General features: G+C 41.9%; 1 protein-coding gene and 1 long non-coding RNA gene across 2 annotated transcripts in view; one reads left to right on the forward strand and one right to left on the reverse strand.

Annotated features, from left to right (window-relative positions):
* Positions 1-26,430, reverse strand: part of LOC124593751 (A-kinase anchor protein 9-like) — a 505,072-nt gene that overhangs the window by 272,122 nt on the left and 206,520 nt on the right. The window contains exons 16-17 of the mRNA XM_047132086.1: positions 21,518-21,709; positions 12,898-13,068 (exon numbers count right to left, since the gene is read on the reverse strand). Coding sequence (XP_046988042.1) covers positions 12,898-13,068; positions 21,518-21,709 — 363 coding nt within the window. The remainder of the gene's footprint in view (positions 1-12,897; positions 13,069-21,517; positions 21,710-26,430) is intronic.
* LOC124593753 overlaps positions 1-26,430 on the forward strand; it is a 64,096-nt gene that overhangs the window by 17,832 nt on the left and 19,834 nt on the right. Inside the window, exon 2 of the long non-coding RNA XR_006978145.1 lies at positions 13,979-14,039. This is a non-coding gene — a long non-coding RNA (uncharacterized LOC124593753). The remainder of the gene's footprint in view (positions 1-13,978; positions 14,040-26,430) is intronic.

The following is a 26,430-nucleotide window of genomic DNA, read 5'->3' on the forward strand; positions in this document are numbered from 1 at the left end:
GAACCATCCCGGCATTTGCCTGGAGTGATTTAGGGAAATCACGGAAAACCTAAATCAGGATGGCCGGACGCGGGATTGAACCGTCGTCCTTCCGAATGCGAGTCCAGTGTCTAACCACTGCGCCACCTCGCTCGGTTTCTGTGTGGTAGTGGGAGGGAGTTTTGGAGGGTTGGGTAAGTGTAGTAGGTCTGTGAGACAGGGTTTGTCAGCTAATAGTGGATGTTGTAGAGGTGGTGAGATCTCATTCTGGAAACATCCCCCAGGCTGTGGCTAAGCCATGTCTCTGCAATATCCTTTCTTCAGGAGTGCTAGTTCTGAAAGGTTCGCAGGAGAGCTTCTGTAAAGTTTGGAAGGTAGGAGACGAGGTACTGGCAGAAGTAAAACTGTGAGGACGGGGCGTGAGTCGTGCTTGGGTAGCTCAGTTGGTACAGCACTTGCCCGCAAAAGGCAAAGGTCCCGAGTTCGAGTCTCGGTCCTGCACACAGTTTTAATCTGTCAGGAAGTTTCATATCAGCACACACTCCACTGCAGAGTGAAATTCTCGTTCTAGATCTAAAGCGTGTAACTGCAGGATAATACACACATCAAAAAAAGTTTTGCATCACCTAGTTCCGGGGGTTCTGGTACCTGTACAGAAAATTGGTTGGTTGGTTGGCTGATTGGTTTAAAAGAGGGAGGAAGGGACCAAGCTATGAGGTCATCAGTCCCTTGTTCTTAATAAAACAATGCCACAAGTGTGAGAATAAAACGGATGAGACATATAACACAAAATGGAAAGAAAGGAAAAGCCACAAGAATGAAGGAAAGGCAATAAACCCTACTAGGCACAAAAGAGGAAAGAAAACAACAGAGATGCTAGAAACAGAAGAGAGTAAAACAAGAAAGCAGATTACAGTGGCTGGCTGACCACGAGAACAAAAAGAGAAGCCAGCCTTCTGCAACACATTAAAACTTCCACCCTAAAAGCACTAGGGTGGAAGACACAGAGGGACAAAGGACATGCAATAAAACCTACATACAATTAAAAAAAACCATTCTCACAGATAAAGCTTAAAACTAAAGCTGCTGCTGTGGCATTGTCACCCAACACTGAAGGTAGGGAGCTGGGAAAGTTAAAAGTCCGCCAAAGAGCAGGCAGGCATGCAAGAGGTGGATGACTGTTATTTGGGAGTCACAGCGACACATAGATGGGTCCTTGCGACAGAGCAGTTAACCATGCGTTAGCCATGTATGGCCAATGCAAAGCCAGCAGAGGCCAACTGATGCCCTGTGACAGGACCGCAAGGAAGACTTCCACACGTTCGTCATCTCTTTAATGTTACACAGCTGTTGTGCATACTGTTATGTCATTCCATCTCCCAAAGCCTGAAAGCCCTGTGGTGTAAGAAAGAACGCGGGTCAGCTTCGGAGATACCCATCTCCAGAAGCGGTTTCCGCATCGCCTGTTTGGCCATCTCGTCGGCAAGTTCGTTGTGGCAAGTACGTGGCTTGGGATTCCGGTGTGTCCAGGGGTCCAGACAAGCACCACTGAACGACGGGACTGTTCCAGGGCATAGATGGGCTCCTGGATGGATGCTACCAGAAGATGGCAAGGGTAGCACTGGTCGATAGCTTGTAGGCTGCTCAGTGCATCAGTACACAGCAGAAATGACATGCCAGGGCATTAGCCCTGACCTGGGCCGCTGATGCAGGAGATGGACTGCTGCTGGTGGGAAAAGGAGACTGTAATTCAGATGCTCAGGAGGACTACAAATGTGTGCAATGTAACTGGTGAGCAGTTGTACACATCGGAACTGCAATGGCGGGACCCCAGCCTCCACCAATACCCTGGTCACCGGACTAATCCTAAAAGCTCCTGTCACTAGTCGAACCCCACAGTGGTGCACAGGGTCAAGTAAATGCAATGCTGAGGGCACTGCCGAACCATAAACAACACTCCCATAGTCAATTTGGGATTGGACAAGGCTCTGTAGAGCCGCAGCAGCACAGAGCAATCTGCACCCCAACTGGTGTTGCTCAGGCAATGGAGGGCATTGAGGTGCTGACAGCACTTCTGCTTAGGCTGACGAAGATGAGGAATCCAAGTCAATCGAGCATCGAAAACCAGTCCTAAGAATTGATATGTCTCCACTACAGTGAGTGGATCATCATGAAGGTGAAGTTTTGGGTTTGGATGAACAGTATGACGCTGACAGAAGTGCATGACACCTGACTTTGCGGCTGAAAACTGGAAGCCATGGGCTAGAACCCACGACTGCGCCTTGTGGATGGCTCCCTGTAGGCGACGCTCAGCAACACCAGTATTGGAGCAGCAGTACGAAATGCAGAAGTTGTCTGCATACAGAGAAGGTGAGACGGAGCGCCTGACAACTGCTGCTAGACTGTTAATGGCCACTAAAAGTAGAGAGACACTCAATACAGAGCCCTGCGGGACTCCATTCTCCTGGCTATGGATGGAATTATGGGAGGCACCGACTTGGACACAGAAATTATGGAGCGACAAGAAGTTTTGGATAAAAATCGGGAGCAGGCCCCGGAGACCCCACTCATACAACGTGGCACGGATATGCCGCCGCCAGGTTGTGTCGTATGTTTTACATAAGTCAAAAAAGATGGGAACCAGGTGATGCTGTCTGGAAAAGGTTGTTTGGATGGCAGACTCAAGGGGCCCAAGATTATCAGCGGTAGAGTGACCCTGGTGGAAGCCACACTGGCATGGAGCCAGTAGGCCACGTGACTCCAGGACCCAACCCAACCACCAACACACCATACATTCCAGCAGCTTAAAAAAAATGTTGATGAAGCTGATGGCCCGATAGCTATCCACATCAAGCGGGTTTTTACCGGGTGTGAGCACCGGAATGATGGTGGTCTCCTGCCATTGCAATGGAAAGACGCCATCACACCAGATCCGGTTGAAGACGATGAGGAGATATCGCTTGTAGTCAGATGAGAGATGTTTAATCATCTGGCTGTGGATCTGATCAGGCCCAGGAGCTGTCGGGGCAAAGTGCACGGGCACTGAGGATCTCCCACTTCGTAAATGGGGCATTATAGGATTCACTGTGGCATGTGGTGAATAAGAGGACGTTCCCTTCCAGCTGCCATTCGAGAGTGTGAAAGGCTGGGGGGTAATTCTCCGACACAGAGGCTCAAGCGAAGTGCTCAGCTAAGTGCTCGGCAATCGCGTTTGCATCAGTAGATAACACGCCATTTATGGTAACACCATGAACACCTGTTGAGGTCTGGTACCCGAAAAGACATTTGATCTTTGCCCAGACTTTGGAAGGTGACGTATGGCACCCAATGGACAAGACGTATCTCTCCCAACACTCCTGCTTCCGTCATTTGCTAACTTGGCGAATGCGGGCACGGAGCCGTTTAAAGGTTGTTAGGTGGTCCAGGGAAGGGTGCCACTTATGCTCCTGTAGAGCTTGCCGACGTTCCTTAATTGCTACAGCGACTTCCGGCGACCACCAAGGGACTGCCTTACGCCTCAGGTACCCTAAAGAGCAAGGGATCGTGTTTTCTGCAATAGAAACAATTGTTGTAGTCACCTGTTCAACCATCACATCGATGTTACCGTGTGGGGGAAATTCAACAGTGACATCAGAGGTGAAAGTTTCCAGGTCTGCCTTCTTAAAGAAGCCATCTGGGTAGGCGTCTGTGGGCCTGATGCTGGGGCAGTGACAGGAATATGGGGAACTGGTCACTACCACACAGGTCGTCATGTGCTCTCCAGTGGATAGATGGGAGAAGTCCTGGGCTGCAAATTGATAAAGCAATGGCCAAGTAACTACCATGAGCCACACTAAAATAAGTGGCAGCCCCAGTATTTAAGAGGTAGAGGTCGAACTGAGGCAGTAAAGTTTCGACATCTCTGCCTCGGCCAGTAAGCACACTGCCACCCAACAAGGGGTTATGGGTGTTAAAATCTCCCAAAAGTAGGAAAGGTTTAGGGAGTTAATCAATCAGTGTATCTAATACATTCCAGGGTACTGCACCATCTGGAGGAAGATATATGAGGGTCACTCCAAAAGAAATGCACACTATTTTTGTAAAAATACAGTTTTCATTCTCATTGTGTGAAAGTTTTACAGTGTGTAGATACATCCTTCTCGCTTGTTTTCAAACTTAGTTCAACCTGTTCCCGTGAGTGGCGCCATCACAGCATGTCTTCAAGATGGCTGCTATACTTGACATTCATCAGAAGCAACGTGCTGTCATAGAATTCCTGTGCTGTGAAAACGAGACAGTGGGAAACATCCACAAGAGATTGAAAAAGGTGTATGGAGATGCTGCTGTCGATTGTAGTACAGTTAGTTGGTGGGCAAGCAGGTTACGTGATGAAAGTGGGCACGGCAATATTGAGGATTGTCCTTGCAGCGGCCGGCCTCGTACTGCACACACTCCAGACAATGTGCAGAGAGTTAACAAATTGATGGCTGCTGACAGACGCATCACAGTGAACGAATTGTAACATTACGTTGGGATAGGGGAAGGAAGTGTTTGCACAATACTGAAAGTGTTGGCGTTAAAAAAGGTTTGTGCCAGGTGGGTTCCCAGGATGTTGACAGTGGCTCACAAAGAAACAAGAATAATGGTATGCAGCGAACTTTAGGAACAGTACGAGAATGGTAGAGATGAATTTTTTGGAAGAATTGTGACAGGTGATGAAACATGGCTCCATCATTTTTCACCAGAGATGAAGAGGCAATCAATGGAGTGGCATCATGCAAAATCACCAAATAAAAAAAAATTCAAAACCACACCTTCTGCTGGAAAAGTTATGGCTATGGTGTTATTCGATTCTGAAGGACTCTTGCTTGTGGACATCATGCCAAGTGGAACCACCATGAAGTCTCATGCATATGTGATGACACTGAAGACACTTCAAGCCCTACTGAGTCGTGTTCGACCACATCATCAAAAGCAGGAAGTTTTGCTGTTGCACGACAATGCTCGGCCACATGTCAGTCAAAAAACCATGGAAGCGATCACAAAACTCGGATGGACAACACTGAAACACCCGCCTTACAGTCCTGACCTGGCTCCATGTGACTATCATCTCTTTGGGAAACTGAAAGACTCTCTTCGTGGAACAAGGTTTGAAGATGATGACTCCCTTGTGCACGTTGCCAAAGGCTCCAACAGGTTGGTCCAGAAGTTTACCATGCAGGTATACAGGCGCTTGTTCCAAGATGGCGTAAGGCAGTTGAGAGGGATGGAAATTATGTGGAGAAACAAAAATATTGTTCCTAAAGGATGTATCTACACACTATAAAACTTTCAAACATGTAGAATAAAAGATGAATTAAAAAAAAAAAATATACTGTGGATTTCTTTTGGAGTGACCTTCGTACATTGCAGACAGTTATTTCCTATGTCGTCCTTATTCTGACAGTCACAGTTTCAAGAGGGGTTTGAAGGGGCACAGTGTCACTACAGACTGAGTTTAGCACATAAACACAAACTCCACCTGAAACCCGATTATAGTCACTACGGTCCCTGTAATATCCCTTACAGCTGCGGAGGGTAGGGGTCCGGGAACCAAGTTTCCAAGAGGGCAACGCAGATAGCAGGTGTAAAGCTTAACAGTTGCCGTAGCTCAGCCAGGTGGTGAAAAAACCACTGCTATTCCAGTGGAGGATGATGTCATTGCGAGACTGGGCAGGCATGGAACATTCAATGAGGTATTTTACGCCTCAGAGTCACCTGCTGCCACCGACTTATTGCCTGAGCAGTATAGATCCATTGTGTCTTGAGGGTTTGGTGAGATTTAGGTCCTCAGCGGATGCCAAAGTCTCCACCCCATCCTCAGATGCAGAGCTTGTACGTAGCAGTGACGTGGGTGCCACTGCAATTTCTTGGGTCTTAGGAGTTTTCTTTTTGGATTTCTCTCACTGCTCCTTGGGTTTCCATAGCTGGGAGGACTTCAATGGCTCAGTTTCTGGGTCTGAGGATGAGTGTGAAGCCCTACAACCAGCTGCTTTTGGGCTCTTCACCCACTGGCAGGTGTCATTTTCCCCACGAGCAGAAACCTGGGAAGGGAGTGGCCCAAGGGAACCCTTCCTAGTAAGAGAAGCCGAAAAAGACTTATGTTTCTCCAGCTTAGAAGTGGGGATGGACGTCCTCGATGGTTGGAGGGGCGTTGCTCTCGAAGTAGGTGGTGCAGGAGCAACAGGGAGGGAAATGGCCCCCACCATCAAGGGGGCAGGTGTAGTCTTCCGGATCTGAGAGGTGACTGGGGTTGGTGGAGCTGATGGTGCCAGAACTGTTGTAGCGGCGGCATAAGATGATGTCATACGCACGGTATTGAAGTTTTCTCTTAGCCTCAGTGTAGGTCAGCCGGTCCAGGGTCTTGTACTCCTCTCTGGAGAATCCAGCAGTCTGGCGAGCAAGGCGAATGGTGCTCTCCGCAGTTGACACAGATGGGAGGTGGGGCACACGGAATATTGGGATGTGATGGGCATCCACAATCTCGTCATGTGACACTGGAAGTACAGCGGGAAGACATACGGCCGAACATCCAGCACTTAAAGCACCGCATTGGGGGAGCGATATAGGGCTTTACATCACAGCGGTAGACCATCATCTTGACCTTCTCGGGCAATGTATCACCCTTGAGGGCCAAGATGAAGGCACCGGTGACAGAAAATTGGAATAGAGATCAACATTAACATCATTTCCACCCTTTTTATTGCTCATGAAAACCACACACTGCATATTGTACCACCATACAGCGAGATCTTCAGAGGTCATGGTCCAGATTGCTATACACACCGGTACCCAGTAGCATGTCCTCTTGCACTGATGCATGCCTTTATTCATCGTGGCATACTATCCACAAGTTCATCAAGGCACTGTCGGTCCAGAGTGTCCCACCCATCAACGGCAATTCAGCGTAGATCCCTCAGAGTGGTTGGTGGGTCACGTCATCCATAAATAGCCCTTTTCAATACATCCCAGGCATGTTCAATAGTGTTCATGTCTGGAGAACATGCTGGCCACTCTAGTTGACCGATGTCATTATCCTGAAGGAAGTCATTCACAAAATGTGCATGATGGGGGCACGAATTATTGTTCACGAAGACAAATGCCTCGCCAATATGCAATATGGTTGCACTATCAGTCGAAGCCTAGTATTCACGTATCATACGTGCCTTCCATGACCACCAGCCGCATACGTCAGCCCCACGTAATGCCTCACCAAAAAAGCAGGGAACCTCCACCTTGCTGCACTCACTGGACAGTGTGTCTAAGGTGTTCAGCCTGACCGAGTTGCCTCCAAACACGTGTCTAACGATTGTCTGGTTGAAAGCAGATGCGACATCATCATAACACAATGTCCTGTGGCTGCACAAAAAGCATTACCCATCGTGGTGGCGTTGCTGTCAGGGTTCCTCCGAGCCATAATCCGTAGGTAGCGGTCCTCCACTGCAGTAGTAGCCCTTGGGCAGCCTGAGTGAGGCATGTCATGAACAGTTCCTGTCTCTCTGTATCTCCTCCACGTCTGAACACCATCACTTTGGTTCACTCCGAGACACCTGGACACTTTGCTTGTTGAGAAACCTTCCTGGCACAAAGTAACAATGTGGACGTGACCGAACTGCACTATTGACTGTCTAGGCATGGTTGAACTACAGACAACATGAGCCTTGTACCTCCTCCTTGGTGGAATGACTGGAACTGATCAGCTGAGCTTTTGGACCCCCTCTGTCTAATAGGCGCTGCTCAAGCATGGTTGTTTACATCTTTGGGTACATTTAGTGACATCTCTGAACACTGAAAGAGACTGTATCTGTGATATCCACAGTCAATGTCTATCGTCAGGAGTTCTGGGAACCGGTTGATGCGAAACTTTTTTTGATTGTGTCACCAATTTTTATTTTCATTTCCTTTTTTATTATTTGCAATGATTTTTTATCCTTCTTGACCGACTAAAACTCAATGCTGATAATCAGGAATTCACATCTCGTATCTCAATTGTATTGATAGTGAACTACAGGATTTAAGAATATGAAAAATGCCGTTAATTCTGCCACTGATATACACACACAACCAGAGGTATGTCTAGGTGCGAAAGCAGCCCCATAATATACTGATTTTACTGCAATATCTATGCAATGTTCTATGAGAGCATGACAACTAGCCAAGCACTTGCATGGATGGCCACTGCCAAATTGTGGCTAAAGGCCATTTAGATAATACTGTAGTACTGAACATGACACACAGCACAAGGTGATTGACTTTAACGGCTGCATAATAACCTGTGCTGTTTGTACTTCAGAATGATATACTCCCCTTCCCCAATAACAACCAATGCTGTTTGGATTCCTGACAGTGATACAATTTTTTTCCGAATTATGGAAGTGGAAATGTTTTCTGCAAAATGTCTTTCATTCCCCACCCAATGTTAAAAATACAAATATACTACTAATGAGCCTGCCATCACCATGTTATGCCCTCTGAGTCCTATCAGTCTGAAACAACAAGTGTCTCATTGTTACATTGTACTTCTATGTACACTCAGTCCTTAGCTATAGTACATTTTCTTTGGCACCAAGTGCACAAAATATTCAGAGCAAAGAATAGGGCCATAAAAATAATAACTAAACATAGTACCTGAACTTATTGTACAACACTTTTTAAACAGTTGCATATTCTAACTGCAACGCCTAAATACGAAAAACATATACGTGTTAAATTAATCACAAAATCACTGAAGCACAAACACTAAGAAAAATTAAACAAAAAAACTGAAAACAATATTATCTATCAGTGAATCAAAGTGCACAATGAACTGTTCCAGGAAACAAAAGATGTAGCTGAATGCAGCATGTTTAAGAAGGGTGTTAGACCATACCTCTTAAATAATACATACTACAGTAAAGGACTGTTTAAATAATACAAAATAGGGATTGGTTAAAAAGACACAGGAATCATGCTCCAGCGGATAGGCACTTGGTGCAGGGAGTGGCAATTGACCCTTAACATAGACAAATGTAATGTATTGCGAATACATAGAAAGAAGGATCCTTTATTGTATGATTATATGATAGCGGAACAAACACTGGTAGCAGTTACTTCTGTAAAATATCTGGGAGTATGCGTGCGGAACGATTTGAAGTGGAATGATCATATAAAATTAATTGTTGGTAAGGCGGGTACCAGGTTGAGATTCATTGGGAGAGTGCTTAGAAAATGTAGTCCATCAACAAAGGAGGTGGCTTACAAAACACTCGTTCGACCTATACTTGAGTATTGCTCATCAGTGTGGGATCCGTACCAGGTCGGGTTGACAGAGGAGATAGAGAAGATCCAAAGAAGAGCGGCGCGTTTCGTCACTGGGTTATTTGGTAACCGTGATAGCGTTACGGAGATGTTTAATAAACTCAAGTGGCAGACTCTGCAAGAGAGGCGCTCTGCATCGCGGTGTAGCTTGCTCGGCAGGTTTCGAGAGGGTGCGTTTCTGGATGAGGTATCGAATATATTGCTTCCCCCTACTTATACTTCCCGAGGAGATCACGAATGTAAAATTAGAGAGATTAGAGCGCGCACGGAGGGTTTCAGACAGTCGTTCTTCCCGCGAACCATACGCGACTGGAACAGGAAAGGGAGGTAATGACAGTGGCACGTAAAGTGCCCTCCGCCACACACCGTTGGGTGGCTTGCGGAGTATCAATGTAGATGTAGATGTAGATGTAGATGTAGATGAACACAAATGAACAGCAATACCAGCTACATGCATAGTAGGAACATAAACACTGTCTCTTATTAAGCTAGTGTTCAACATATTGTAATGAAGTTGTTAAATGAAATATACATAGTTTTAGTGACTGTTTTTACATTAGTAACATGATTATAAAGAGAATGACAGAGAAAAATCTAATGTGCATACTCATGGGCCTTATGAGAAAAAGAACTAAAATGAAAATTTGCATAAGCAGAATTGTTACATTTTTAAAAATTCTACAGTTTAGTGTCTGGTAGCCTCATTGATGTGAGAGAAGATGTGTAGGAAACATTTCAGTGTGTTGGTAACGGAGGGGGGGGGGGGGGGGGGGGGCAGATTTGGAGGAGGTGAAAGGGGCCCAACTTAATGCTTCTGCACTGGGTCCCTCATGACTGTAGTTATACCCCTGGTGCTACCTCTATTTGGTCAGCAGAGCTCTATTCCCTCTGATGTATTGATTATTTGTGTCAACAAGAGATGATCACTTCATCGAAACCAGCTGTCAATGAAAAGATCGAGAGAGAGAGAGAGAGACTTTCAATTGTGCTTTCTCTTTCTTATTTAACCTATGTTTTATTTAAATAATTTAGTAGTAATGGTAATAACTCACCAAGCAATTGAGTCACCAACAATCATGTAAAATAGACTGCAAACATTTATAGCTTTTGGATGACTCCTCTTTCAACCTAAAGAAGCACCCTCCACCAACTCCTCCCCCTCCCCCTCCCCCCCTCTACACACAAACAAACATAACCACACATTTGGCTATTTGGCTACAATGTGCCAGCTCAATACACTGTGCTGGAACTGAAGTTCTGCTGCTTTACTGGGTTGAGGGGTTCTGTCACGTGGATTAGCTGAGGGCAGAAAAGAGACAGCATGAATAGGAGAGAGGGTGGTGGAAGAGTGGCAGACAGCAGGGAGGGAGGTAACAAGTGCATGGGATAGGAATGCGGGATGGAGAGGCAGCAGGTGAAGAGAATAGAAATGTAACATGGACACCATTGAGTTCGTGCAGCACACGGTGGTGTTGATGCATGTTTTCTTTTCAGAAGGAGGCTTTGGCTAAAAGCTAAATGTGCAAGTATTTTCATTGTGCCTGTCTGCAGTTCAGTGTGTGATCTTTATGGTGGGTAGTAATCTATCCTTTTCGTAATGCTGTTGATATTTCTCAGAGGAAAAAAAAAAAAAAAAAAAAAAGAAACTGTAGCATATTGTTAAATGTTGTATGTCACCAGTACTAATATAGCAATAAGACATGAAGTAAGTAAAGTGTGGAAGACAGTGGGAGACACACAAGTGTCATCGAGAGAGAGAGAGAGAAACTACCTAACTATAACATATTATACATCACTTAATCACTGCAAAAGAATGGAAGTAACGCAGAATAAATAATATAAACACTACTGTGAGAGAATTTTGTAAATCTAGTCACTATGGGCAACACTCTAATATACATATACAGGGTGTTACAAAAAGGTATGGCGAAACTTTCAGGAAACATCCTCACACACAAATAAAGAAAAGATGTTATGTGGACATGTCTCCGGAAACGCTTAATTTCCATGTTAGAGCTCATTTTAGTTTCGTCAGTATGTACTGTACTTCCTCGATTCACCACCAGTTGGCCCAATTGAAGGAAGGTAATGTTGACTACGGTGCTTGTGTTGACATGCGACTCATTGCTCTACAGTACTAGCATCAAGCACATCAGTACGTAGCATCAACAGGTTAGTGTTCATCACGAACGTGGTTTTGCAGTCAGTGCAATGTTTACAAATGCAGAGTTGGCAGATGCCCATTTGATGTATGGATTAGCACGGGGCAATAGCTGTGGCGCGGTACATTAGGATTGAGACAGATTTCCAGAACGAAGGTGTCCCGACAGGAAGACGTTCGAAGCAATTGATTGGCATCTTAGGGAGCACGGAACATTCCAGCCTATGACTTGCAACTGGGGATCACCTAGAACGACGAGGACACCTGCAATGGACGAGGCAATTCTTCGTGCAGTTGACGATAACCCTAATGTCAGCGTCAGAGAAGTTGCAGCTGTACAAGGTAACGTTGACCACGTCATTGTATGGAGAGTGCTACGGGAGAACCAGTTGTTTCTGTACCATGTACAGTGTGTGCAGGCACTATCAGCAGCTCATTGGCCTCCACAGGTACACTTCTGCGAATGGTTCATCCAACAATGTGTCAATCCTCATTTCAGTGCAAATGTTCTCTTTACTGATGAGGCTTCATTCCAACGTGATCAAATTGTAAATTTTCACAATCAACATGTGTGGGCTGACGAGAATCCGCACGCAATTGTGCAATCACGTCATCAACACAGATTTTCTGTGAACGTTTGGGCAGGCATTGTTGGTGATATCTTGATTGGGCCCCATGTTCTTCCACCTACACTCAGTGGAGCACGTTATCATGATTTCATACGGGATACTCTACCTGTGCTGCTAGAGCATGTGCCCTTACAAGTACGACACAATATGTGGTTCATGCACGATGGAGCTCCTGCACATTTCAGTCGAAGTGTTCGTACACTTCTCAACAACAGATTCGGTGACCGATGGATTGATAGAGGCGGACCCATTCCATGGCCTTCACGCTCTCCTGACCTCAACCCTCTTGACTTTCATTTATGGGGTCATTTGAAAGCTCTTGTCTACACAACCCCGGTACCAAATGTACAGACTCTTCGTGCTTGTACTGTGGACGGCTGTGATACAATACGCCATTCTCCAGGGCTGCATCAGCGCATCAGGGATTCCATGCGATGGAAGGTGGATGCATGTATCCTCCCTAACGGAGGACATTTTGAACATTTCCTGTAACAAAGTGTTTGAAGTCACGCTGGTACATTCAGTTGCTGTGTGTTTCCACTCCATGATTAATGTGATTTGAAGAGAAGTAATAAAATGAGCTCTAACATGGAAAGTACGCGTTTCCGGACACATGTCCACATAACATATTTTCTTTCTTTGTGTGTGAGGAATGTTTCCTGAAAGTTTGGCCGTAGCTTTTTGTAACACCCTGTAAGTAAATTGAAGGGGAGCACTGCTGCAAGTTGCAGCATGACATTGCATGGAATCAGCGTAAGCTAGCATGCATATAATTCAAATAACTCAAATATATGTTTTAATCATTTTACATACCTATAGTCTGGTTCGGCTACATAAGGATCACAAATATGGGTAAGTGTTGTAAGGTGAGATGCATGGTCTCCCCCACCATTATAATACATGTCAGACACCAAGTCATTTTCTGATTCACAGCTACTGTCAGACATTTTCCGACTGTGCTGGCTGACAATTTCTTCAGAGTAGCTGAAACACAAATTGTCATTTTATAAAAATTGGTTAACTACTTTTTAATCAATACCTATTTGTACCGCAACAGCCAGAAGAAACCAAAAAGATAGAATATTTCATGTAACACACTGTTTCCAGACAAAAACTGTACAATTAGTGCCATTCACAAGAAATTGATACCGGTACAGTACTGGAGACACATTTTCCCAAAACTGTAGGTTGACTAGTTCCAGTCATCCATCAATTTTTTTTTTAAACCCAGCAGAACAGTTACAACTTAGGAGATTAATAATTATATGTTTATCTTCTGTTTCCAGCATTTTCAAAGCTTTTATATGTAATGCTAGTTTACCTACACACCAAGCCACATATTTCAGTGTTTAGTTCAACATTTGCACATTTTTATAATAGTGTTAATGATGATGATGATGATAGTAATAATAATAATAATAATAATAAATAATAATAATAATAATAATACTATTTCATCAAAAACTGTTATGCCTGCAAACAGTTTGGTATTAAACTACTTCTCATTAATAAAGTTAGTATGTGTCTGTTTTATTTTCAATACAGTGCAACTATGTTCCTGTCGTTATACCAAGAAATGCACTCAACACTGAAGTTTGCCTTATAACATACTTTCAACAGTAGTACTGCCTACAATGTTCAACTAATTTTCTTCTCCTTCTCTTGCTTGTGTTTGTCCCACATTGTCACAGTGTCGGAATGGTTAGAAACAGATTTGGCATGGTTAATTTTAAGGTGTGGCTTGGCATCCTTCCTACCACTATGCAGTTACCTGCCCAGGATGGAATAAGCGTACCCTAACTGCATATATGTACTACAAACCACAAGAAAGTGAGTAAAATTTTCTAAAACTTTGTGTATCACATAACTGACAGACTTGGGGTGTGTTTTTCAGATGATTTTCCACATCCCACTAGGTGATTACTGGCCTGGATACACAGAACAAATATAATTGGGTGAGTAAACAATTATTGTACTCTCCTCTGTCTCCCCCCTCCTTTCCCCCATTTTCTTTTTTTATAAATTGTGACAAGATATTTGATTTTCTAATCTCCTTCTACATTAGTTTATGTGTCAAAACAGCTTATGTAATGTAAAAAGCATTTTACCAAATACCCTGGTCCACTATTGATACTCATACCAGCTAAAGATAATTGTGACAGCAGATATTTGTTAAGTAGTGTATAAGAAAGGAGCAGATACTGTGCGCCCCGGTCTGTGTTCGTACAGAGGATGTGTGGGCCATAACAATAACAGCAGTTGTCGGCAGTGTGCGATGCGTGGCATCACTTGGTGTCTGAGGCTATAAGAATGCTTTGACACTCCAATCTGGTGGTGTCTTGGACAGTTCAGGGTAAGAGGGTCACTGACAAAGTCAAAGGGGACCCAAAAATAAATGAAAAGTTAAAGAGAACTTTAGTGTATGGCCGATGGGTCAGGCATTATGTATCAGTAGATGTTAATGTTTGATGTTTGGTTTAACTACTTAGTGTTCTAATAACCAGGATCTCTCACTGTGAGACTTGAACACTTTAAATACAGAGAAGTGTAAATAAGAGTTCAAAGTTTATTTAGTAGCTAAAAGTAGTCGTGATGCAACATTTCAGTATCACCCAGCAAATATCAAAGTCGAGAAGAGAAGCAAGGTAATTCATGGTGGTGGGACAGAATAGGGGACCATTCACAAGCAAGATTTATAAAAGGTAATTGGCAGATATGACACTGTGAAACCCAGCCAATACTTTTTCACTGTTTGTGATGAACAACCACCGAAACAAAGCATGGATACTGAGATCACCATTTACAAATTAAAATACAACAAAAAATTTCAAGAATTTCGACAAGATATTAAGAAGAATTAATTTGTTGCCCTTGGCAACTAATAATCATCAACAGAGCTTCAAGAGCTGAACACGGAAGTTTGTCTCAAGTTTTATTATCAAGATTGAGTAGAAAAACATTCCTTTAACTTGTGAATAAACAATTTTCATGAAGAAGGAATAATTTATTGCTGGAATACTGAACACCAACCAATGTAATGTTATGATGTGCTTGCACTGAAAGTACTAAGGAAGACCAGTGGAGTTTGCAATACGTAAGAGAGGTTGGTGACGAAGATAACTGATGTGATTGCGGCCAGCGGACATCGCACTGGTGCTCATCACACAACCAACGACTCTGAGACTTCGCACAGCACCATTACTGGTTCAACGGAAGTTGCATCAGCAGTCACCTACAGCTAAGCAAACATCAACATCATATTGGCAATTCAGTGGCAGTTTGCAGCCAACCTGCACCTTTTTTTTTTTAAATAACTGGTAATAAGTGCAATTTTTTTCTAATTCCAGTCTTAACAGTTGGATGTAACAGACTGGACAGAGTGATATTATATTGAATATTGAATTTATTATTAACTACCAAGAAGTGAGCTATTATATCGACGTGGACATTTATGCCAGTGTTAATTGAAAAAATGACTACACAGGCATTACTTGCCAAATTAATGGACAAAAATACAAAATTAATGGAAACGGTTGAGGATATTACTAACATTAAGCTGGACAAAAGTAAGAGAATCTGGAGGAAAACCTTTCTAAGAAAGCAGAAGAGACTATTAAGACTGAATTTATGTCAAGGTTCACAGAACAGGACAACAAAATAACAGAGATAGAAAGTAAAACAAATTTATTAACAGAAAACTTATCATAAGAGGTACATAAAGTAGTTTGTCATGAGCTTAAGGAGTATTTCAAAGATGTGAACCAAAATTTTAAATTGGTTCACACCAAAATTTCAAACACGAATGAGAGAGAACAATCATTATGGCAACATAGGGTGTTAAGGCCATGTCTAACTTAACTAGTTTGGAACAAAGACTAAAACAGAAAGTATAGGACACCATTGAATCAACTGGAAGTATGATCATTTATGTGGATAACAATGTAAAACATCAACAGGAATTTCAAAAGATGTGGTATGTGTTAGGAGAAACTAAAAAAGCACTAGAGAGTAGACAAATTACCACATATCAAGAAAACAGACTTATGAGTACCGATAGTCATAAGAGTACTGGGTTTAAGCTTTATGGTAATAAGCATGTGAACACTAACGAATATGAAAAAGAGTTTTAAATTATTGATATGTATGTCTTAATATATTGTGTAACAATGAAAACAATCAATTATTTAGTTGTATAGAAAAAAAATTTACTCATCAAGTGGGGGCAGAACACTCACATACAAGACTGTTGTGCTTGGTTAAGCTTTCGGAGCCAGTGGCTCCTTATTCAGGCAGAAGGGTTGAAGGGGAAGGAAGAATGGCGAAGGGAAAGGACTGGAGAGGTCTAGGAAAAGGGGTAGTCTTTCTTTCTCATCCCATATGGTAAGTCTCCCCTGACTTGTGGTTCTGGGTGACTTTCCCAAAATCTACCCCTTTTCCTAGACCTCTCCAGCCATTTTTCTTCACCCTTTTTCCTTCACCCTTCTTCCTTCCCCTTCAACCCTTCTGCCTGAAGGAGGAGCCACTGGCTCCAAAAGCTTACCAATCATAACAGTTTTTTTATGTGTGTGTTCTGCTGCCACTTGGTGAGTAGAATTAATATATTATGCGAATTACTGTCTGTTGGAGGTATTAAGTATGGTGGTAGAGTATCAGGGTAAAGTCATGCTTATTGTGATTAGCAAGTGAAATTTATTTATTCATAATTGGTGTACTAATAAGTAAATTGATAAAAAGCATTGGATTGAAGTGGATTTGTTCTCCTGATCCAGGTGGTGGTTTGGTTACACTATCCACAGTAGGGGATGACTGGATGAAGCAATTCTTTTATGAAACGATTTAAATCATTAAAGCGACAATTGATCACCTCAAAGAAGAGGTTTCCTAAATAGTTAAGATGGAGGTTTTTCCTAATTATAGTTTGTGAGGACCTTTTACGACAGATATGCAAAGAAGTCGGGTGATGCTGAGGGAATTAGATTAGGAAATGAGACACTTAAAGTAGTAAAGGAGTTTTGCTATTTGGGGAGCAAAATAACTGATGATGGTCGCAGTAGAGAGGATATAAAATGTAGACTGGCAATGGCAAGGAAAGCGTTTCTGAAGAAGAGAAATTTGTTAACATCGAGTATTGATTTAAGTATCAAGAAGTCATTTCTGAAAGTATTTGTATGGAGTGTAGCCATGTATGGAAGTGAAACATGGAAGATAAATAGTTTGGACAAGAAGAGAATAGAAGCTTTCGAAATGTGGTGCTACAGAAGAATGCTGAAGATTAGATGGGTAGATCACATAACTAATGAGGAAGTATTGAATAGGATTGGGGAGAAGAGAAGTTTGTGGCACAACTTGACCAGAAGAAGGGATCGGTTGGTAGGACGTGTTCTGAGGCATGAGGGGATCACCAATTTAGTATTGGAGGGCAGCGTGGAGGGTAAAAATAGTAGAGGGAGACCAAGAGATGAATACACTAAGCAGATTCAGAAGGATGTAGGTTGCAGTAGGTACTGGGAGATGTGGTGCTACAGAAGAACCAGTCTCAGGACTGAAGACCACAACAACAACAACATGCAAAGAAGTCAAATTTTACATAATTTAAAGCAAATAGGTCTCTTTACTGAGATAATAGACTAAGGAAACAAATGATACTCACCTACAGAGAGAGAGTTTAAGTATTTTCAAAGAAATGAATGTATAGACATAACAAAAACAGCTGTGACATGGTATAATGTTCAAATATCACCCATGACACTTACAATAAACAAAGCAGGTTTTGTTAAATATTGTTAAACATGAGATGAATTAATAGTCACTAGTGACACATATAAACATACCTGTTGAGGAAATGAAAATACTGATGATATAAATAAGAAATTATGTATGCCATCTTCAGCTTTAGTGCAGGGATACATTGTGTAACAGGGCATTTTATCATACACTCTTGTCCAGTATCGATATTCTTACTAGCTAAAAATGATCATGATAGTGTATATTTGTTAAGCAGTGTACACAAAGGAGCACAAGGTCTGGCACTGAACCCAAGAAAATTCTGGTTGTATGTAAAATCGATAAGCAGATCTAAGGCTTCCATTCAGTTCCTTGTTGACCACTCTGGTTTGGCAGTTGAAGATAGCAAAAGGAAAGCTCAAGTTTTAAATTTCATATTCAAGAAATTGTTCACACAGGAGGATCATGCAAACATACTGTCATTTGACCATAGCACAGACTCCCATATGGATGACATAGTAATATTGTCACGTAGAAGAAGGTGTAATTAGATGAATGACGAACACTAACTTCACCTAATGAAGGTTTATTCAGCACATGCAAGAGCATGGAGCAAACTGCCTCCGGCCAGAACACATACAGCATATATACAGCTACAGAACATTCCAATACAATGATTCTTGACATTTGTGGATACTTCTAGAAAGTACTCGAACCAAATATAGAAATTAAAATTGTACAGTCCAGGTGAGTTTTGAACTCACAACCCTCCTTCCAACAGTTCAGTATCAGAACCATTACACCATGGTGCTACTCAGCTTCTTTTGCGATAATATGCATTCCTGATGTACAGAAACAACTGCATTCCTGGTATATAGAAACAACTGTAGGATGTGAAAACAATTAAATCACGACATCCTTATGGAATGCCAGTTTAATTTAACAAAGAGGACTCTACTGCATTAGCCCCTTACCTAGCTTGCATTTATCATGAATCTCTCGTCCAGTGCTAAGTCTCAAGCAACTGGAAAAAAAGAGCAGGTGACTCATTATATAAGAAAGGTAAAAGAACAGACCTGCAAAATCACAGACCAATATCACTAACTTCTGTTTGCTGCAGAATCCTTGAACATATTCTCAGTTTGAATATTACACACTTTCTTGAGACAGAGAACTTTATGTGCATGAATGAGCATGGTTTTAGAAAGCGTCACCCATGTGAAACTGTTGTGACTTGGCAAGACAGCCAAGCCACTATGAGAGGAAGCCGAAAGGCACGCGTTTAAGCTCACACAGGCTGGCGTGAGGTCTCGAACAGTTAAAGGAATAGAGACTAGCAAAAAAGGTATGTAGCTTCTGGAATACTTAACTTTAATCCATAATTGGTGAACATCGGTCTGACGGTACATGCATCACAAGATAAATAGCAATTGATAATGACGCCTTGCTAGGTCGTAGCAAATGATGTAGCTGAAGGCTATGCTAACTATCGTCTCGGCAAATGAGAGCGTAATTTGTCAGTGAACCATCGCTAGCAAAGTCGGCTGTACAACTGGGGCGAGTGCTAGGAAGTCTCTCTAGACCTGCCATGTGGCGGCACTCGGTCTGCAATCACAGATAGTGGCGACACGCGGGTCCGACGTATACTACCGGACCGCGGCCGATTTAAAGGCTACCACCTAGCAAGTGTGGTGTCTGGCGGTGACACCACAGAAACTCAGCTTGTCCTTTTTTCACATGATATACTGTGAACTGTGGATGAAGAGCAGACAGACAGATTCCATATTTCTAGATTTCCAGAAAACATTTGACACAGTGCCCCATCGCAGGCTGTTAAAGAAGGTATGAGCATACTGAATAAGTTCACAGATATGCAAGTCGCTTGAAGACTTCTTAAATAACAGAACCCAGTATTTTGTCCTAGATGGCGAGTGCTCATCAGAGACAAAGATATCGTCAGGAGTGCCCCAGGGAAGTGTGATATGACCGCAGTTGTTCTCCATAAACATAAATGATGTGGCTGACAGGGTGGGCAGCAATCTGAGGCTGTCTGCTGACGATGCTCTGGAGTACAGTAAGGTGTTGAAGTTGAGTTACTATAGAAAGATACAAGAAGACTTAGACAAAAGTTTTAAGTTGGTGTGCGGAATGGCAGCTAGCCCTAAATGTGGAAACATGTAAGTTAATGCAGGTGAGTAGGAAGATCAAACCAGTAATGTTCGGATACAGTATTACTAGTGTCCTCCTTGACACAATCAGGTCATTTAAATATCTGGGCATAATGCTGCAAACTGATATGAGGAGAAACGAGCATGTGAGAACTGTGGTAGGGAAGGCGAATCGTTCACTTTGGTTTATTGGGAGAATTTTAGTAAAGAGTGGTTCATCTGTAAAGGAGACCGCGTATGGGACACTAGTGCAAACTATTCTTCAATACTGCTTGAGTGTTTGGAATCCATACCAGATTGGACTGAAGGAAGACATCAAAGCAATTTAGACGTGGCCTGCGAGATCTGTTACCAGTTTGAACAATACGTAAGTGTTACTGAGATGCTTCAGGAACTCAAATGGCAATCCGTGAAGGGAAGGCGACGTTGTTTTTGAGAGACACTATTGAGAAAATATAGAGGACTGGCATTTGGAGCTGACTGCCAAATGATTCTACTGCTGCCAACATACATTGCCCATACAAACAACAAAGATAAGATATGAAAACTAGGGCTCATACAGAAGCATACAGACAGTCATTTTTCGCTCACTCAATTTTTGAGTGGAATAGGAAAGGAAATGACATGTGGTGGTACAGAGTATTCTCCGCCACGCATGATACGGTGGCTTGCAGAGTATCTATGTGGTTGTAGATGTAGATACTGAGCATGCTGGCCTGTGTTTGTACAGAGGCAGTGGTGAGCAGTCATGTGATGTGCAACGTTCACTTGCTATATGCAGTTAATCACTCTTCTGTTGAAGAGAGCTTTGATGTACGGCCTGAGGGTTAGATGTTATGCATCAGTAGGTGTTGATGCTTCATGTTTGGTTAACATACTAAAGAACGAGACTTGAAGAGTTTTAAATTCACAGAACAGTTCATCAGTGCACCTGATAAATGCGACGTTGTCATCTGCCGAAATATTGCGCTTGTTAGATACTGACATCCAGCAGTTCATCTTTGAACTATTTCGACACAAAATACACTGGGAGAAGCTGAAGAATCACACTATTAAATCTTGATCAGCAGATGTACTAATACAACATATAATGTAAAGGAAAGTAGCAAGGATGAAATTCTCAATGAAACAGACTTATAATTTAAATAGTAAAGCCCATTACCTGACCATGCTGAATATGAGGGCCCTCTTTCCCTTATTATAACAATTGTTAGAGATAAACCTAATCACCCACTTGTTTTGAGAATGTTTGCATCACCTTTCTGATTCACTGGACACACTCCTCATCCCTTCCACTAATAGTTCCCAATGTTAATACATTGTTGGTTACATCATCAGCGACTGCTGGATAGACAAGTTGTAGACATATTTATGGCTGATGCCTAATATAAAATATGTTTTTACTACTGCATAGCTGTGACATTTTCAATATTTTTCTTCCTGAATTCTAAATACATACATATTTTTCAAAATAATTATTACATGATGAGGTATTGTTATATGTCTTCAGAGGTACAATGCTACAATGATCTTCCACTTACTGCTTTTCAACTTCTGCAACTTTCTGCTCAAAGTACCGACGAAGTTCTTCAACTTCTTTAGTGTACTTTGCTTCAAGTTCCTGTCTCACATCATCTAAGGCTGAAATGTCTCCACACTTAATTCCAGCAATTAAGTCACGCAGTTTTGAGATTTCAACATCTCGTTCATGTGATAATAAGTCAACAGCAAGCCTTTAAAAACAAATGTAAAAATGAAATAAACCAGTTAACATAAACAAAGTGAACAAAACAGAGAGCAAATAATAAATAAAGATAAATAAATGAACAAAATAAGAGTAAAATGTTACAGATGACTATTTGCAAGGCAAATCAAGCATAAATAATAATAATAATAGCTAGTGTTGGGTTACTAGCCCCCATTGAGCGTCTCCCCAGTAAGCTGATAAAGGAACGTCTTCCAGCTACAGATGTCATTGGGGAAACCAAACACCTTGGCCACTGCAAAACTAGCTAAGGCAAGGAAAATCCCTGACAGGACCCACAACTGCTTTGTGATCAACAGTGGAGGAAGACCACAGTACATAACGATGGCGAAGATGGATGAATCGGTCAATGATCAAGAAGTGTCTGTACCCTTTGTTAGGGACAGCCTTTTCACATCTGGTAGTAGGCATACAAGGACTGTTCAGAAAATTCTGGTACATTCGTAACTTCACACCAATGGTGTGCTGGAGTGAAATGGGATTGGCATCCCTGCACATGCCTATGTTTAATGTGTAACTGCCAGAAGTTTCATTGTTGTTTGTCTGTTAATTATTGTTCAGTACTATATTGAGTAGAATGTTGTGTTGCACAGTTTGCGAATTTTGAGATGGCAGAGTTAGAGAAGCAACGTGTCTACATTAAATTTTGCATGAAACTCAAGAAAAGCTTTACAGAGGCACACAAATGATGCAGAAAAACTACAGTGATGAGTGCTTAAGCCTTACACAGTATTATAAATGGTTCACATGGTTTAAAAATGGCCGGATGGAAGTTAAAGATACTCCTATCAGAAAGCCCTTCGACATCTACTGATAATGCTCATGTCAGGAATGTCAATGAAATTGTGCATGACAATCAAACACTGTTCACCTAAGAAATTGCAGAAGAATGTAACATTTCAGTTGGATCATATCGTAAAATCCTGACACAGCATCTTGGCATTCATCGCGTGACCACCAAGTTGGTCCCACAGCTCACGAGTCAAGACAAACACATTCACCTCACATATCTGTGAAGATCTTTTGGATTGCACAAATATGAACGAGATGTTTCTTAATAGAATCATAACTGATGATGGGACATGGGTGTATGGTTATGATATTGCTTCAAGACCAAAAAAGATCATCAGGTCAGGTTGTATGTCAATGCCATGCTGATAGTTTCCTTTGGTTTTCAATTATTAGTTCATCAATTCGTGCCACAGGGACAAGCTGTTAATTGATGGTACTACTGGGATGCGTTGCAATGCCTGTGAGAAAATATGAGAAGGAAACAGCCTGAAATGTGGTGAGACAATTCATGGCTCTCGCATCACAATAACACACCCACACATTCATCCTTGCTGGTGTGTATGTATCACACAAAAAATGACCTCACCATGCTGCCTCACCCTCCATACTCTCCAGACCTGGCCGCTGCGGACTTTTTTTATTTCCAAAGTTGAAAACCCCTTTAAAAGGATGAAGATTTGCAATGATAGATGATCCACCAAGAGGTGTACCAAGACTGTTTCTGGAAGGGGAAATGGTCTTGGGAGTGGTGCATCAATTGTGAAGAGAGTATTTAAAGGACACCATGCACAATAATTAAAAGGTATATACAGAAAAATTTTGTGAAGAAAGTTTTGGAATTTTTTGAACAGGCCTCATAAAACACTCAGATAATAAAATTGTGAGTCCCTCAGAAAAGTATGCATCCCGGGGTTCACCAGAGCAACTCTGGAGCTGCAGCTGGGGGTAACAGCTTAAATGCCAGGAGTGATGAGAGGAATTCCAGGCCTCCCAGTGGGTCATGCTAACCAGCTACTGCCATACACTAAAAGCACCCAATGTTTACAGCTCACATTTACTTGTGAACTAGAAGTGTTACTTCACAGTCAAGCACAGCTTAGATGCCACTCACAAAAGACAAACAAACTGCTAGCACACATGAAATGGACTGATGATATGAATGTGTTCATTATGTGCCAGTATTATTTAATCGTTAGGTTTGAGACTAAGGTCATTAATTACGTAGCAGAGCTACATGTGCAGTATAGTAAGCAGTACAATTCTCTGAAAGTTACACAACAGAGAGCAGCACAGCCGAAACTTGCTATTCTAGCAAGGAACCTGATACCAGCACCAATACTGAACAAAATCAAATCAGAGACTGCTCAAATTACACAAATTTAAAATTTCTCACTTTACTCAGAAGGCAATTTCACCTTTGAACAGCACAGATGATGATTATGAACCCTGAAAAAAACTGTTATAGTATACCAGGAACAAGGTATCTCAAGGGAACTAGATGATAATAAAACCTCAGTGCTGAACTTGATACAGCCCTTGTGGGAAATGGAGGAATTCACCCTGCACAGAGGCCATGAATTCCCAAGCAAAATACCTCCAGGAATCTTGGGGAATATCTATATTTTCAGCTACACCATTCTGCAAAAGTACCTGTCACAAAATGCATATAGTTCTGATGAAGCTCAGATATATATCTATGCAGCAGGCATTTCAGTAGCGAGATCAGTACGTCAAAAGATGATGCTAGTATATGAACACACAGTATTCATTCAGACTACAAAGCACCATGGAAAATACATCTCATTAGTGATACAGAAAATTTGTGAAATGTATTACCAGAATAAAGAACACAAGAAAACATCTAAGCACATGTGTGCATGCGCACACTCACATCAAGATATTATACCAAAATACCTAACACAGGATATAACATACAGAAACAAAATAGACACGTCCCTATACTACCCTATCACATGCTTATGCACAGTATACAGTGTTCGCATCATGTATAAGCAAACTGAGGTACAGACACTTAATGCAAATCGAAGAATTGACAAACAAGAGACAAGCTGCATGAAGAAATCTATAAAGGTTGTAAAGAACAATCTAGACTCTGTCATACTAGAGCAAGCAGCATATTAAAAAAGTATCATTCTACAGCCCAAATTGATTGCAAAAATGCATCTGATTCCATTCTACATACTTTCTTTATCAAAGTTCTGCAGATTTATAAGATAAACAGTTCAATCATCAGTACTCTCTCATCCATGATGAAGCACTGAAAGACACATCGACAACTCAAAGGCAACAACAAAATGATAATAACAGAGGAAATTATGGTCAAGAGATGCATATTTCAAGGGAATAGATTGAGCCACTTACAGTTCTGCTAAGTAATCAATCCACTTTCATCAATAGTCAGTTCAATTAGATACGGATTTGCCATCAGAAGCAGCAATGGCTATATGTTAAATCATCCTATGTATATTTATGACATTAAAATATAAACCTAAAAAGAAACACAGATTCACCTCCTTTAAGCAGTAGAATTGTGTTTCAGAACATAAGCATGTAATTTGGCACAGACAAAGCATGCTCTACAATATGACAGTCATGACCTTGGTGCCTGTTTCACCACACGTGGCATATTGATTCTCCCCCTAGCCACCAACTCCTCAGAGCTCCGCACAGGTGGGAACTAGCCCTACAACATATCCTTGGTTACCACCACCCACCTGGCCTTAATTTTCGTTAATTCCTTCTGTCTCAGTATATCTTCACAACAACTACTCCTTTCTTCACTCCATTTTAGTTTTCTACGTCATGTCTTTCATTTTCTCACCTATCTATTTTTCACCTCCCCCTCCCACCTCTGATGCATCCAACGCACTTAGCTCTTCACTCTTATTAGCTCATGTACAATGTTTAAATAGTAATCTTTGTCTGGCATATTATCCTGTCTTCCACCTTTAAGCTTTCAAGTTTTCAAATCTCGTCCAGTGCACTCCCCAACAATCAATCTTTCCTTCTCATGCTGTCTGTTAATGTCTCCCCACACTTGGGGTTCTGGATGACTTTTCCGAACTGTACCCCTTTTACTAAACCTCTCCAGCTCTTTTCCTTCACCCCACTTCCTTCCCCTTTAACTCTTCCACTGGAAGAAGGAGCCATTGGTTCCAAAAGTTTGTGCACGTTAAACCTTTTTGTGTGTGTGTTCTCCTGCTACTGTTTGGAGAGTAGATTTTTTTATCCATCCAGTTTCATTATATTGTCAATATGATAGGTTGGATTAGAAAAGAACTGCACTGAAAACATTCAATTTACATGAGTCAGAATAATGTTAATTTGCACGCATCAGACCACTGGTTAATGCAGGTTTGCATGTAGAAACAGGAATTTCTGACAGTGATACAAGATCATGTCATTTCAAGTATAAACTAAAAGAGCACACATCACACATTACATCAGTATGTGAAGCCTCAGCACCCAATGAATATCTGAAAAGGCATTAGGTCACCAAAATAACCCCCACAAGTCGGGACAGCAGTAGTAATTAATGAAAGACTTTCTTCCATACTGAAGGTACAGTCTCTCACCACTGTTATGGAAAACGAAAACTCTAAAATATCTGGAACCTGTAAAAATACACACATTACCATCGATTCCAAAATCAAAATTTGTTAAAATCAATTTTTGTTTTGCGTGTTGGCTACATGTACCAGGAGCATGCACAGTTGTCATGATGAAGCAGCCAGTATGCCTACTAATTGTGTGAAAGCTTACAACATCTAGTGGCAGTAGTGAGAATTAATGAAGTGCTCGATTGTGCCAATACTGTGTTGTAAGGAGCAACCATCTAGTGCCAAGGACTGTGAATAATTAACTGCATACTCTATT

Source organism: Schistocerca americana, chromosome 2 (assembly GCF_021461395.2).
Source record: "Schistocerca americana isolate TAMUIC-IGC-003095 chromosome 2, iqSchAmer2.1, whole genome shotgun sequence".
Taxonomy (NCBI): domain Eukaryota; kingdom Metazoa; phylum Arthropoda; class Insecta; order Orthoptera; family Acrididae; genus Schistocerca; species Schistocerca americana.